This window comes from Humulus lupulus, chromosome 9 (genome assembly GCF_963169125.1).
Source record: "Humulus lupulus chromosome 9, drHumLupu1.1, whole genome shotgun sequence".
NCBI classification, from domain to species: domain Eukaryota; kingdom Viridiplantae; phylum Streptophyta; class Magnoliopsida; order Rosales; family Cannabaceae; genus Humulus; species Humulus lupulus.
The window spans coordinates 5,628,306-5,645,236 of record NC_084801.1 but is presented as its reverse complement, the minus strand read 5'-3'; the positions used below and the strand labels follow the sequence as shown (position 1 = coordinate 5,645,236).

General features: G+C 30.2%; 2 protein-coding genes across 2 annotated transcripts; one reads left to right on the top strand and one right to left on the bottom strand.

The window, feature by feature from the left end:
• Window positions 1-1,434: 1,434 nt before the first annotated feature.
• Window positions 1,435-2,437, bottom strand: LOC133799323 (eukaryotic translation initiation factor 4E-1-like; the record flags this gene model as incomplete). Its single annotated transcript, XM_062237343.1, has 4 exons — window positions 1,435-1,699; window positions 1,800-1,865; window positions 2,009-2,134; window positions 2,225-2,437. Coding segments are annotated over 4 exons (456 nt in total), but the record flags the coding sequence as incomplete, so codon positions are not given.
• Window positions 2,438-6,685: 4,248 nt separating this feature from the next.
• Window positions 6,686-9,279, top strand: LOC133799322 (uncharacterized). The gene is made up of 4 exons (XM_062237342.1): window positions 6,686-7,737; window positions 7,845-8,589; window positions 8,668-8,967; window positions 9,220-9,279. The coding sequence occupies exons 1-4, from the start codon at window positions 6,686-6,688 to the stop codon at window positions 9,277-9,279; spliced, it is 2,157 nt and encodes a 718-aa protein (XP_062093326.1).
• Window positions 9,280-16,931: the final 7,652 nt, after the last annotated feature.

The window sequence follows — 16,931 nt, the reverse complement described above, 5'->3', positions numbered from 1 at the left end:
TAATGACATGTGTCTATATTCGAATGTGCTAGGCGGACACGTTTCTCGAAAGAGAAATTTAGAAGTTTTTTCACGAGACTCGAAAAAAATACTTTTAAAATAGCAAAATGTTATCTCCAAATAACACATAAGCATATAACTAAGTGTATATGATGTCAAATTAATATTCATTGACATTTAATTATTTTTTATTTTTTTCAATGCACATCTTTGAGACTTTGACAATACCCTTAGTCATGTGCCTATGTGTTATTTAACGGATTTTAAAACGAAAAATGGATTAAAACTAACAGAGGGCCGGAAGCTTATTAAGTTGGGGATTTAATTGCCAAACAAATAGGGTTGGGGACTAAAATGCTAAATGCAGGTGAGGTTGAGGAAATTATCCTTTACACTACAATTTAGGAAAAATTCATACACATGGAGCATTTTTTTTTTCTTTTTTTATATATATTTAGCCTTTTTCTTTCAATTATAGGATTTTGTATTGCCCTTCCTACGGTTTTAAATTTTCTGAGTTGTTCCATCTCTTTGTACACACCTCTTCTTCTTCTCTCACTCACGATCAACCTTTTTCAAAACTATCATGTCCCATATTTAAAATTGTTAATTATTGGTTTGGATAGTGTTTTTTTTTAGTTTTTCTCTCTTATTTATCGATATCAAACCATAAAAGGTTTGAAATGATCGTTTAAAGTAGGGCTAGTTCCGGTTCTCCATTTCGAAGTCATTAAAATTCCCAAAGTTCTAGCAAAAGAATTTCTTTATAAAATAAAACAAAAATATATACTAACTCAAGTTGATTTCAAAACCAATGGCAATTATGAAAATGTGTGTAGCTAGCAAGTTGTATGTCATGAATTATTATTATTAATAAGCAAATGGAAAAATGGCTTGAAAGATGCATCATTATGTTATAAACTACTTATAAACATTGGGAATAACTACAACGCATCTCTTTTTTTGCAACACTGGTACATTTTTTTTTTATTTTCAACACTTGGATAGATATAATCTAAATTTTTTTTTATATAATAGTATACTACAAATTTTTAAAAAGTTCCAAATAAATTATGTACCAAAAACAGAATCTACACTTTTTGTTGCACGTGTAATTTGCCAGTCTAAACTCTATTTTCAACTTCGTAAATTATTCAAAATTTCTTGAATAGCAAAATGGCTTGAAAGTGCCATCATTATGTTATAAACTTCTTATAAAGATAAACATAAAAGTTCTATGGTCTCTATTTGAAGGAAGATTTTAGCAAAAGCTTACTAGTTTAATCACACATTTATAAATAAAGTTAATCACATGTTGTGAAAAGTGATGACACAAACCAAAGAGCTATGGTCCATTTTGCAGTCACATAAGTTGATCAAGGCAGAGAGATTTATAGCACTTTTCCATGGCAAAACATGAACAGAGCAAGGCAGTAGAAAATTTGTATGCATTGTAAGTAGGTAAGTCAAAATTTGGAGAAAACAAGTCAGTAATACAGATCCATTCCACATTCCTTTAGAGGGGAAAGAAAGAAATGCAAGAAGCAGTCACATTTCACTCTAGTATCTAGTGTCGAATGCTATCGCACATAAAAGAAAACAATTTCGAGTCTGCTGCGCTAGTAGTAACAAAAACTATACAAAATCATCATGCAGTGTACCGATTCTTGGCTCCTCTGTCATGTTTCTTTGCATCATCCTGGAAAGAATGAAAGACTTTATCAGTAAGCAGAAACTGTAGAATGGAATCAGTTTAATAGATTGTGATTCAAAATTGAAATCCAATTATGAATCCTTACGTGAAATATGAATCCAATGGTTTCATTGTAATCAAGGAACTCCTTCCACTGTTTCCCAATGCTCACCTGCAGCATAACAATCAACATAAGACAGTGTCTGAGTTCTCCAAGCCATGTTAAAATTAAATAGTATGGAATAGAAAAAGAAAGTATTACATAAAATTATTGAGAACTAAAGAAACAAATGTAATGAATTCAAAAGCAATTACCTGGGCTAATTCATTTGCTGCATTCTTGGTCCAAATAGATATCTTCTCCTGTCTGGCTCTGACATTCACAACAGCACCGCAAATTTCATCTCCGTGATCGAATTGCTCTCCAATCATTGCAAGCAACTAGAAAGATGATAGAACAGTAAGTCAGAGGCTGCTGAGCTTATAATACAGCATTCTATTACAAACTCACTTTAAAGCATTAAAGTATACCGTATGCAGCCAACATGTATCAGACTTTCCTTTCTGAAAAGTCATAGTCCATTTCCCTCCATTTGAACAGATAGGATCCTCCCACTTTGGTTCAATTTTAAATTTGAAGCAATGAAAGTCTGCCCCCACAGCCAATTTACTTGGGTGATGTATGCTATTGTACATGCTGAAATGATAGTGTATGGAAAAATAAGTTGAAGTAAATAAAGCCAAAAGAAATCAGATTTTCAGAACTGGAAAACCCTAGAAAAGCAGAGCAATTAATGACAATAGTATAATCATAAAAGTTGAAATAAACCTATTATTAGTGTCTCAATGTGAAGGCCTGCGTCCAAGAATCTGACTAACATGCATGTTTGAGCCTCGTATACCTCAAGACTGATATCTAAAGTTGTAAAGATTTGTTGATTGACGAGAATAAAAGCATTCAAAAAATATTGTCTTGATCATAAAAAACTTCAACACAATGATGATTTCTTTGGTTCTAGTATCCAAATCAACACACATGACTTGAACCCTCAACAAAGTATCAAGAACTCAAACAGCAATGGCATGTTATTCATCAAATCATCGAATACAGTCCAATATGAATGTATCAGCAATACAATTAATCAAAATATATAGAAAAAAAAAGCCACAAAGATTGAACATTTGAATACAAGAACCCCAATCTCAACAAAAACAATCATCACCTAACTCTCTGCAAGAACAAGATCCAATAACGAATAATATGTAACTTTAAAAATAATCCCAAACCTTAAAAATTCCCAACACAAGACCCAGAACCCAAAATCCCATCTCCCATCATTTGAGGGACAAAAAACCGGAAACTTTCTTGTTCAAAAATATATATATATATATATATATATATATGTGTGTGTGATATTTTTAATGTCTTATTTAAAAACAAATATATAACAGCAAGGAGTTTGTCTGGGCATATTGGAGTTTGGCATATGTTTAATGTTAATGTAAATTTGGTGATAATATATGGAAAGATATGTTAAATGGTTAAAGTGATAAACTTAATGTCAAATATATATATATATATATATATTATTTTGTTTGTAATAACTCAAGAAATGATTTTTTTTTTGTCGGAATCAATTTATTTTATTCGGAATGCATAGAAAAGAGTACAAATTGGGAGAGATTTCTTCCAACCAACAAAATTTATTGTCTAATCAAATAACATGCAAAGATACTATTGAAAATTAGACAAAATAAATTTTATATCAAAATTACTAATATCCAAATAATTTAAAAACAAGATGAGAACTGCAGCAAGTAGATGACCAAATCTTGAACATAGAATAGTCCAACTAGTTTCACCAAAGCTTGAAATGAAAAGCCGATAACTCAACAGTGATACAAACCAACAAAGATAAGTAACTTAATAAATTTGATAAACTTAGTTTGGTAGTTCCAAAATGCTTACTGATTTAAAAAAAATGCATAACATATACGGCCGGACATAATCATGGTAAGTAGCAAAATATTGTTAAACAATAAATGGTTTATATTTTTTTAGACCATGTATTTTTTCTGATTACCTGTTTGAACCATTTGTTTTAAAAAATTTATTTTTAGACCCTATATTTTGTAAAATAGATAAAATAGACCCATAAATTCAATTTCGATGAAGAAAAAATTGAATATAACAACACAGATTTTAAACATAATGATTTTATTTTTGTTCTGAATTGTTAGTTTGGTAGATTATTTGTGATTTTAGTTGAGAAAACTTTGACCAAAATTGGGTTTATGATTCTATTTGAACAATTTTACAAAACATAGGATCAAAAAAGTAAATTGTCAAAACATAGGGTCCAAAAAATAATTTATCAAAATACAGGGTCCAGATAATTAATGGGACAAAACACTTAGGTCCAAAAAGATATAAACACAACAATAATTAATTTCTATGAGATAAAGAAAAAACAAAATAAAGCTACAACAAATACATGTAAAATTACAAATTTAAAAACTACACCATATATAATTCTACGGGCTTTGTTGAAAACTAGCCAGTTATATGATTAGTTAACTAAAATTACCCTCTAATTATATTTTGTTTAATTCTACCCATTTTTTCCCCACACTTCCAAAAATGCCCTTGACCATTACCATTTTCTCTAACCTTGTACCCCACGACAATAACCATTCTCTCAACCTTGCCAATCAATCCTAGCCTCCATGATCAGCACTGTACCACCACAACTCCACCACGAAACCACCACAAGTCCACCACAACGCCACCACACGTCCACCGCAGCTTTGCCATTGTCATCAATAGAGTCATTGACACCATAACCTTCTACGACGTTCTACAACCACGGTTCTGCCACCACAGCTCCACCACGAAGCCACCACACCTCCACCGCGCCTCCACTGCTGGTATAGTTATAGGTATAGGATTTTTTTTTTACTGAGATATTGACATAAGAGCTGTTTGAAGTTTGATTCATTAATGTCTTGTGTATCTTTGTGTAGAATGTTATAAATCTTTCATTAGTTTACTTTTTCACGTGAACTATGCTTAATATATGTTTATATTTCAGTAATATATAAATGATTATTATAGATTCATAGCCTTTGTTAATGTATGTTTTGTTGCATCTTTATTCAAAATAAATTCTTACCGTATATACTGTGATGTATGCCATGTGTTTGTGAAAATGTCTGTGATATATATCTCTCTTATACATAATGAATACAATTGTCATCATACCATCATCACCATATATTTATAAAATTCAATACAAATGAAACTCAATTATTTGTCTTTGGCCTTGAGTAAGTTTTTCATGTTAGATAGCTACTCCTTGACAAACAAACAAATTTTATTTTTTTTAAAATTTTTTGAACTGTACAATCATACATATAAATTAGATTTTATTCTGACATTAAAGTTGAAGGTCTGTAGCTTGAACTCAATGAAAGCTTTCGTTGATTGGCATGATTATGTTAGATATTATACTAAGGTTTTGTTAAATTAATTTAGAGTTTGTTTTTATATAACTGTTTACATAAATGAACAACTATGTTCGGATAAAGCTGTTAAAAAATTGTTTTGGTGTATTATTCTGAGTTTGTTCTGTTTACATTTGGCTGGGTTTGGATAAAGATATTATACAAAGCTCAGAAGCTCAATCCATTACTTGATCAGAGCTTTTATCAAACACTTTCTATTCTTTAAATGCTATGAGCCAAAAACATTAATCCTCTTCTTCAGCTTTCCCTTGATTCTTTTACTTTCTTGATTCTTCAATGCCTTCCGACACTTCTCACAGAAATGCTCCAGTGGTAGAATCTCCCGCCCCTCCAATGAAAACTCCTTTGTCTGGCTTCTCTGCCCTCACTGCTCAGCTATTGTAGAATACAGAAGGATTTGTTTGTCTTTACTAGCTTTGGCATATGTTATTGCACATTGTAGGTGAACAAGCAATCTAACCTTATCACCCAAAGTAAAGGGTTTTGAATTGGCAAGAATTATTTTATCTTCAGCATTTCTCAATTTTTGATTTTAGTATGTTTGTCTATGCAACAAGCAAGTCATTAAATTTTGCATCGCTCCTTTCCAGCTTGCTCAAATAATTTTCTTTAGCCTTCAATTCTTCCTTGGAACCTTCAAGCTTTGATTTTAGCCAAGTAGCTGAACTTTTCAAACTTAGCTGGGGTGTCTACAATTTACCAAACAAAATGCCATGAAACATTTGATCTAAGCCATTTAAGGCTTGCGGTTTAAATTTTAAAGCAAGTGGTTTAAATTTAAAGCATTGTGGTTTAAATTTAAAGCTTAGTGGATTAAATTTCAAACTTAGGGGTTTAAAGATAGTTGGTTTATAATTTAAGCTTAAATGAATAAAAATTTATAAATTGTAGTTTAAATATGATGTCATTTAAGCCTTGTGGTTTAGATTTATAATTAGTGGTTTAAGTTTTAAGACATTTGGTTTAAAATTAATATTAGATTCATACATTACATTATATAGATTAAAATAGAGTATGTTTATAATTTAAGCCTAAATGAATAAAACTTAAACCTTGTGGATTAAATTTTGATGCCATTTAAGTTTAGTTGTTCATATTTTAAGTTTATTTCCAGCATCCTAAAAAATATGTCTTTGTTGTTCAGCACATTGAATCCTAATTTTAAGAACAATGTTGTAAATTAAGAAAGTATTAGTTTAAATTTTTAGCCATTGAATGTTTGAGGTTTAAATTTTGTTGTAAAATAACATTATTATCTTCATCTTCACGATAAAACATCTTTTGCATTACTTTGATTCTTCTTATTGAGTCACAAATATTATTGACACTTAGTTTTGCAAAAATTGTGTTTGCCTTGAGATGAGTGAAGTTAAGGCAAAAAGAATATTGAATTGATTTTTTTTTTTTAATTTCTATCCAAGATAAAGCAATAAGCTCTCATGGTTGTGTTATTTTTTATTGCAGGGAATGGATAAGATAATGTTATTTGTAGTTTTTAACGGAAGATGGAATGCAAACAACAAATACATTGATCATGAAGTGAAAATATTGATGGTGGAAAAGGATATCAAGTATGAGGAATTGGTAAACAAGATATACAAAGAGCTCAGATTGAATGAAAGATTGATTTCAACAAACTTGATTTTTGATGCAAATATGGGTACAAGCAAAGGAATGAAGATAGAAAGTGATGAGAATTTACAAGTTTATCTAAACTTGAACAAGACTGTGGAAGAGTTGAAAAAATGTCCTCTCATCGTTATCGTTGAAGTAGAACAGAGAAATCAAACCATTTCTTTGCCAAGAGAAGCTAGCATTCCATCTGCTTTAGCAAGCAATGCAACAAGTCAAAGTTTGACTCTCACAGACCCCAATACAAATACTGCAAGCACTAGCAAGATGAAGAGCGCCTCAACACAAGAATCCAACAAATTTACAGAACATGGGCAAGAAGCTCAATCACCTCTCCATGTGTTGCCGAATATGGAGATTGAAGACATAAGACTCAATTATGTTTTCAAGAATAAGACTGATCTAAAACATACACTTGCAAAAATAGCCATCAAGAAACACTTTCAGTACAGAATTCAAAAATCATGTTCAGAAGCATTTTGGGCAAAATGCATAGATGAGAATTGTGGCTGGTATGTACGTGCAAGAAGCTCAAAAGTATCAGACTACTTTCGAGTTATCAAATACCATAAACACCACACATGCTCCTTAAATCACAGAAATTTTGAAAATAGACAAGCAAGTGCAAAAGTCATCAGTAGTTACTTCAAAGATAAGTTTCGTGACCCAGGATCAACCTATCGACCAAGGCAAATAATAAGAGACATGAGAGATGAACATGGGGTAGGTGTAACATACAATAAAGCTTGGAGAGCAAAAACACTTGCAGCTGATGATGTTAGAGGGTCAAATGAGGAAAGTTATGCATTGTTGCCTTCATATTTGTATATGCTACAGTTGGCCAACCCAGGAACTATCACAAGAGTATGTAATGATGAAGAAAACAGGTATGAATAATATTTATGATTTGCATTCCTATATTAAAGGCTTTACTGATTACAATCCATATCTTACATCTCTAGGAATTGGTTGTTTTTTTATTTAAATTTTACAGGTTTAAATACATGTTTATTGCTTTTGGGGCTTCATTACATGGATGGAAGCAATGTAGACCAGTTATAGTGGTAGATGGAACATTTTTAAAGACGAAATGTGGAGGTACATTGTATGCAGCTTGTGTTAAAGATGGAAACAATCAAATTTTTCCGCTCGCCTTTGGAATTGGGGATTCAGAAAATGACAATGCATGGATATGGTTCTTTACAAGACTAAAAGAAGCAATAGGAGAACGAGAAAACTTGTGCATAGTATCTGACAGGCATAAAAGCATCAAAAATGCAGTTGAACAAGTGTATCCTGGTGTATATCATGGAGTTTGTCTTTATCATTTGAAGCAAAATCTAAGGACTAAGTTTAGGGGATTACATGTGCATGCCATATTTGAAACTGCTTCAAGAGCGTACTCAGCTCAAGAATATTATAATGCCATGGCTGAATTACAGAAAATTAGCCCTGAAATGACCACTTATCTTTTGGAAGCAAAACCAGAAAAATGGGCTCGGCCATTCTTTCCAACGAAGAGGTATAACATTCTTACAAGTAACATTGCCGAATCTATAAATGCAGCAATTGTGCATGCAAGAGAATTGCCTATAACGTCGTTAATAGAAGCTATAAGAGAGATGCTTCAAAGATGGTTTTCAACAAGAAAAGAAGTAGCAATTAACCAATTTGTTGAGGTGACAAAATGGGCAAATGATGAAATGGAGATCAAACTTGATGTGGCATTTCGAATGAAGGTATGTTATTAAAGTTACATTTATTTTCTTTTTGTTTGTATTTTAAATTTATTGCTTAATAATTGTATTGTTTCACAGGTAGATGCAATTGATGCAATGAAATCTAGTGTCACATATGGTGATCGAGTGTTTGTTGTCGACTTGGAACAACATATGTGCACATGTAATGAATTTCAACTAGAGGGAATTCCATGTGCACATGCTATTGCAACAATTGAAAGCAAGTACTTGGACAAGTACAAATTTTGCTCAAATTGGTATAAAAATTCTGTTTTGAAAGAGACATATGCAGGATCAATTAATCCTCTTCCAGATAAAGATGATTGGAGTGTCCCAGATGAAATTATAGGAGATAGCATGAAAGCTCCAAAATTCAAAGTAAAACAAGGACGTCCCAAGAAAAAAATAATTCCATCAACAGGAGAATTTCCCAAGCATGTTCGAACAGTCAAGTGTGGAAATTGCGGAATATTGGGGCATAATAGAAAGAATTGTAAAAGCCAACCAATTCTAAAATAAGGATAACATTGAGTTTTGAATTGCATACATATCATGATCATTGAGATTGATTATTGTCCTTGAGTACAGTGCATTATGCATGAAAGCATGAACTGTTGTTATCTGTTGCAGTCTAAAGACTATAAAGATGCAATGTTATACATATTTGTTGCGTTGTGGACTTGTGGATAAGAATGTTTATACATTTATTAAAGTACATTTGTTTTTTATTATATTATTATCTATTTAATTTATGAAAAATAGGAATTGATATTAGTGAGAGATGAATTTAACAGAAAAAGGTTATAAAAGATGATAGATTATCATCTTTAAATTATGACAAATTTATCAGTTAATCTTATTTATTTAAGGCTTGCGGTTTAAATTTCTAGGCAAGGTGTTTAAATTTAAAACATAGGGGTTTAAATTTTAAGCTTAGGGGTTTAAATTTAAAACATAGTTGGTTAAATAGAGTTGGATTATAAATAGAGCTTAATGGATAAAAATTTGATACCATTTAGCCTTGGGGTTCAAAGTTTGATTCAATTTAGCCATGTGGTTCAAAATTTGAAGCCATTTGCATTGTGGTTTAATGTTTTATGAAAGTGGTTTAAATTTAAAGCTTAACAGTTTAAATTTAAAACTTTGTTGTTTAAAAACACTTGGATTATAAAGCCTTTAGGCAAGTGCCATTTCCCCGCCGCGGCGCACAGAACCTTTAGACATTAGAGCCGCGGCGCTCAGAATGAAACAAAAAATAGCAATTATTTGTCACTGGGCGCCGCGGCTCTACTCAATATGGGCCGCGGCGCACAGTAACACCTAAAAATAAAATATATAATTTTTTTTTTTTTTTTTTTGCCACTAACAACTTCTGGTCTAAAATTTTTGACGAATAAAGAAATTAGGTTTAAATTTAAAGGTTTGGGTTTTAAAATTAAAGTTTAGTGGTTTAAATTTAAAAATAATTGGTTAAATAGAGTTTGATTATAAGAAGCGCTTAATAGATAAAAATTGATACCATTTAGCTTGGGGTTTAAAGTTTAAGGCAAGTGGTTTAAATTTAAAACATTGAGGGTAAAAGAGACTTGGATTATAAATAGAGCTGAATGGATAAAAATACATAAATTTTAGAACAAAATTTTATAATATTTATCCTTGGGGTTCAAAATTTGATGTCATTTAGCTTAGGGGTTCAAAATTTGATTCCATTTAGAGTTGTGGTTCAAAAATTGATGCCTTTTTTATTGTGGTTTAAAGTTGTAGGCAAGTGGTTTAAGTTTAAACCTTAGTGGTTTAACTTTAAAACATAGGGGTTTACATTTTAAGCTTAGGGGTTTAAATTTAAAATAGAGTTTGTTAAATATAGTTGGATTATAAATAGAGCTTAATGGATAAAAATTTGATATCATTTAGCCTTGTGGTTCAAAATTTGATTCAATTTAGCCATGTGGATCAAAATTTGAAGCCATTTGCATTGTGGTTTAAAGTTTTATGAAAGTGGTTTAAATTTAAAGCTTAACAGTTTAAGTTTAAAACTTTGTTGTTTAAAGATACTTGGATTATAAAGCCTTTAGGCAAGTGCCATTTTCCCCGCCGCGGCGCACAGAACCTTTAGACATTAGAGCCGCGGCGCTCAGAATGAAACAAAAAATAGCAATTATTTGTCACTGGGCGCCGTGGCTCTACTCAATATGGGCCGCGGCGCAAAGTAACACCTAAAAATAAAATATATAATTTTTTTTTTGCCACTAACAACTTCTGGTCTAAAATTTTTGACGAATAAAGAAATTAGGTTTAAATTTAAAGGTTTGGATTTTAAAATTAAAGTTTAGTGGTTTAAATTTAAAAATAATTGGTTAAAAATAGAGTTTGATTATAAGAAGAGCTTAATAGATAAAAAATTGATACCATTTAGCCTAAAGTTTAAGGCAAGTGGTTTAAATTTAAAACATTGAGGGTAAAAGAGACTTGGATTATAAATAGAGCTGAATGGATAAAAATACTTAAATTTTGGATCAAAATATTATAATATATATCCTTGGGGTTCAAAATTTGATGTCATTTAGCTTAGGGGTTCAAAATTTATAAATTGTGGTTCAAAATTTGATTCCATTTAGAGTTGTGGTTCAAAATTTGATGCCTTTTTTATTGTGGTTTAAAGTTGTAGGCAAGTGGTTTACATTTAAACCTTAGTGGTTTAAATTTAAAACATAGGGGTTTAAATTTTAAGCTTAGGGGTTTAAATTTAAAACATAGTTTGTTAAATAGAGTTGGATTATAAATAGACCTTAATGGATAAAAATTTGATACCATTTAGCCTTGTGGTTCAAAATTTAATTCCATTTAGCCATGTGGTTCAAAATTTGAAGCCATTTGCATTGTGGTTTACATTTAAAGCTTAGTGGTTTAAATTCTTAGGTAAGGGGTTTAAATTTAAAGCTTAACGGTTTAAATTTAAAACTTAGTTGTTTAAAGACACTTGGATTATAAAAATAGCTTAATGGATAAAACTTTTAATTTTGAGATCAAAATTAGATACCATTTACCCTAGTTGTTCAATATTTGATGCCAATTGGTTTGAGGTTTACATTCTTAGGTAAGTGGTTTAACTTTAAAGCAAAACGGTTTAAAATTAAAGCTTAGTGGTTTAAATAGACTTGGATTATAAATAGAGCTTAATGGATAAATTTTTTAAAATCGCGATTAAAGAGGTTTAATTTTAAAGTTTAGTGTTTTAAATTTAAAGCTTAGTGGTTTAAAGAGACTTGGAATATAGATATAGCTTAATGGATAAAAATTTATAAATTATGGTTCAAAATTTGATTCCATTTAGCCATGTGTCAAAATTTGATGCCATATGGTCTGGGGTTTAAAGTTTTAAATAAGAGGTTTAATTTTAAAGTTTAGGGGTTTAAAGTTAAAGCTTATTGGATTAAATTTAAAACATTGTGGTTTAAAGATACTTTGATTATAAATATATCTTAATGGATATAACTTTATAAATTATGAATCAAAATTTGAATCCATTTAGCATTGTGGTTCAAAATTTAAAACATTGTGGTTTAAAGAGACTTGATTTATAAGTAGAGCTTAACAGATAAAAATTTATATTTTATTTTTCAAAACTTGATGCCATTTAGCATTGTGGTTCAAAATTTGATGCCATTTAGATTATTGTTTAAAATTATAGGAAAGTGGTTTAAATTTAAAGGTTAGGAGTTTACAATGTTTATTGTTCAAGAAAAATAATTGCTATTTAAATTTTTAGACAAACGGTTTACATTTAAAGGTTAGGGGTTTATATATAAAACTTAGTAGTTTAAATTTAAAACATTGTGGTTTAAAGAGACTTGAATTATAACTCATATGTTAAAGATTAGTACCACTTGGGAAGTAATTCTCATTGCTAAACTCATATGGTAAGTTTATGATATCAAGCACAAAAACTCAGAGTTCCACAACTCTTGATTTCAAGGGTCAGTGAGCATTAAAAACATTCTTAAAACAAAAAGTATTGAGAATCATATTTTGTTGTTGTGTTCATACATGACACAAGTTCTCTGCTGGAGTTTCATGACCGTGCTTCCTCTTGTACCCATGATCCCAAAATTCTAAGGCCATCTTCCTTCTCATATCAACAACATTGTTTGGACCAATTTTGAATGGAGACATCCCCATCATTAACAACTCAGCCATTTTTATCACGTAAATACCACAATCAAACCTGCAAATTGGTAAAAACAAAATTCAACAGAAAAAATTGAGGAGAAAAGAAAAACTCAGCATACAAATTAATTGAATCTTAACAAACTCACGTGTTATTCTGAAAAGGAGATTCAACCCATGAGAACCTAAAATCCTCGCACATAGGTGCATAATGTTTACATTTTTCATGGAAACCCAAATAATCCAAAATGAATGGAAGAATTCTGCAATATTTCTTCACGTGTGTTTCAACATCTTCGTTATTGGGACTATTAAATGAGTCATAGATATAGATAATCTTTTTATCTATATGTAAAACACCTAAGCTCCAATGATCTAAGTAAATCCCCCTTCCTTGTGGAATAAGAAATGGCATGAAAACAAAGTCAACTTCAAACCATGACTTTCCAAATTTCAATATTTTTCCCATAATGAAATCAATAATAGCCTTCATTTTGGGACATGGATGCTTTATCCTTTTATGTTGATCATTTTTTTTTACATCTGAAATCATCTTTCTTAAATGAGCTTCATCACAACTAATTAGGCTCATGTAGTGATCAAAAACACAACTTGTTGTAGTACATTTCCGAAATGAAGGATAACAAGTATGAGACAATGCCTTCTTTCGCAAATAGTAAAAAGATATATCAATATGCTGCAAAAAAAATATATAAAAAAAACATAAAATATATAATCCAATTATAACATAACAAAATTGAAAATGAAAACAATCTAAAGTATGCACAATATAATAATAAATGCTAGATAGTATAAAATCTTACATCGTTATTGATGAGACCTTCTGCATCACACAAATCAAAGAACCACTTTTTGTTGTCAATTTCTATTCCTCCCAATGATAAAGGTGATTTTAATTTGGCATGAAATGCAGCATATGGAGATGATTTACTTCTACAAAATCAACAAACATTTATAAAAAGATATATATAAAATAATAAAAAAAAATTGAAAAGAAAACACAAAGACAATTCATTTACCTTTTCTTACTCATACCATGAGTGTACCACTCCAAGAAGAACGAAATTGCTTCTGGAACAGGCATAACTTCATATTCACTCTCAAATGGAAATCTGCCTAAGAAATGACAAGTATTCGTTGCTTCTGTAGAGTTCACAGAAGAACAAAGCAATTCACTTGGTTCCACAATAGTTGTCATGGATGGTGGGGAAGCCATGATTGCACTTGAATCATCATGATCACTTGTCATTTGCTTCACTTCTTTTACTTCTTTTTGTTCTTCTGTTCCTCTAAAGTTCTTTGCAATATTTTCTTCCTTTTGATAGAATTTTTCATTGACAACCTACATATCAAAAAAATCAGCAACTACAATTAAAAAAAAAAAATTAATACATGTTTATGCAAGTATCATCAAATTCAAAGTTTATACTTGTGGGGCACTTTTTACAATTGACAGAGAAGGAGGAATGCATTTTGGATTGCTAGGAACAATCTCGCCAGTTGATCTCAACAATGTAGAAGGTTTTTTTATTTTCTCTAAAATTTTAGAAATATTTGGTGGTTGCTTGCCATGTATGCTCCTCTTATTATAATTTTCTCTTTGTTCAATAGGGGCGTTGCTTGCAAAATTCATGCATTCCTACAAATAATAAAAGATGAAAGTTAAGAACATGATAATTAAATGAAAATTAACACAAAACTTTATTGAAAAATAGATAATATTTTAAATTTGTACCTTTGGTTGAGGAACACATTCAGGACTACTTAGAAAAATTTCACCACTTAACAAATCATTTATGCATGCTTGCAAATCCTCTTGAGCAGATAACTTTCTAGTTTTCTCTGAAACTTTGGAATCTTGCACATATTTCAAACGTTTTTTGCTTCTCTCTTTCACTTGTTCTCCTTCTTCACGTATGCATTTCTTTAAATCATTTTGTTTCACAAATTTCTTAATTAGTTGTTCATAATCTTCTATTTGTTTCTTCATGGCATCTGTATCTTTCGTTCTCTCATCAATTTGTGCCATGCATATATTAATCTGACCAATCCCACTTTTAATTTCAACAACATCTTTTTTTATTTCAATGATCTCCTCTTTGAGCTCCTAGGAAAAAAATCATAGGTGATAGAACAAATTAGAAAAAAAAAAATATATATATATACTAAAATATAAACCGCAAGTCCTAAACAAAAATGAAAAAAAAAAGAACATACATTATTAAATTATGAAAAAATAGTAAATAATATAAATATACCTTCAACATTGAAATAATTTCTTCATCAATTGAGCTACTTTTTGTCTTGTTACTCATCATTGAGGGGTGATTGTTTGCATCCATGTATATTCCTCTTTCAAGAATTACTGTGTCAGTAAACATACCATTAAGGTGTAATGACTCTTTTTCCGCACTAGATGGAGACAAACAAACATAATCAACCTATATACATAAAAATAAGAAAATCAATGAACAAAACAAAATTGTTAACAGTACAACAATTGAAATTAATTGAAGAACAATACTATAAATATAAATATATATATGAATACGTACTTTTGATTTTTGGAAAACTTTAGACCAAATTGATCGGAGATTGTTCACTTTAGTTGACTTCCAATTTAAGATTCTAGGGATTTTTGAACTTACACGAGCGCCAAACAAAGATCCCAATGATGGAATAACCTCATAACCCCACACTTGGAAAGCCACAGGGAAGCCGCACAACTCATAATTGTTTTTTTGCAAATCCAAAACACTTGAAATACTCCCAATAGTTTCATTGAACGAACGACGACCCCATGGATAATTCTCAAACTTTTGTTCATCATCAACCAATTTCAAAACAAAATCATCAACAAACCTGTCACCTCTTTTACTTTCTAAAATATTTTGCACAATATGTACTTTAGCTATCTTAACGGCATCTTCGTCATCTAATTTTGAAGACATGAGAAGGTTTTTCAAGTCATTTCTTGAGATTGATGATTTCCCAGAGAAGTACTTTTCTATTAATCTATTGGGTTGAACACTATAATCAACATCAGTATGAAGTTGGGAACAATTTAGACCAGTTATTAGAGCAAATTCTTCAATTCCAAACTTTGCTCTTTTCCCTCCAAAGTTCATTCGGATGTCTCTTCTACTAGAGCTACCCTCCTCATGAAGAATTAGAGAATGAACAATCATGGAACAAAGTTTTAGGTTACTATTAATATCTAAGAGAAATCCCAAGCATGAATCCTTTAACTTTTCAAATTGAGCATGAGTTAGAGAATTCTCGATACAACGGAAATTGAGTTGATGATCTTGAAAATTAACTTTCATTTGATTCTTAGCAAAAATCAGCTTATTTGGACTTAAATTTTGCACATAAAAATAAAAAAAATAGAAAACAAATAATTAAATCGAAAACATTATCTTCTTTGATTTTTTAAAGCAAAAAAAGAAACATATATAAACAATGTAAAATTACCTTGAAAACATTCAATTTTTTATGATAATAACCTGATTTCCTATTCTTCTTCTTGATATGAGCTTTCTTTGCCATATCTTACATAAAAAGCAAGCAAAAGATATAAACAACATGTTATTAAAATAACACTTCCAGCTTTAAAATATATATATATAAAAAAAAAGAACAAACAAAACACATAATATTGAAGACATTTTCATACATTTAATCATGGAATTTAATGTCCTATAAATATAATAATATTAAATCAAAATCACATATTCTCAGGATTATACAAACTGCAATTTAGTTAAGACATTTTGTCAAACACTTACAAGGCATGAAAATCAATTCAACAAAAGAGTAATAAAATCATTATTCTTAATAATATACAATTGAATTTCAGTTGAAGTATTTTGTCAAACAGATACAATGCATGATAATGAACTAAAATCAAAGCATTAAAATAATCATTATTGGATGCAAGGATAAGTTAAGTGAAACAATGAATACATATATATATATATACAACGGAAAAAAAACAGAATATATTTTACAGTTACTTGCATCTATTAACATTGTTAAATTTTAATTTTCAGTTAAGATTCAAAAAAAAGACACAGAATAAATTTGCAAGAAAACATTGAAAATACCTTGTTAGAAGCTCAACTTTAGCTCAAAAATCCTCTAATAGCTTCGAA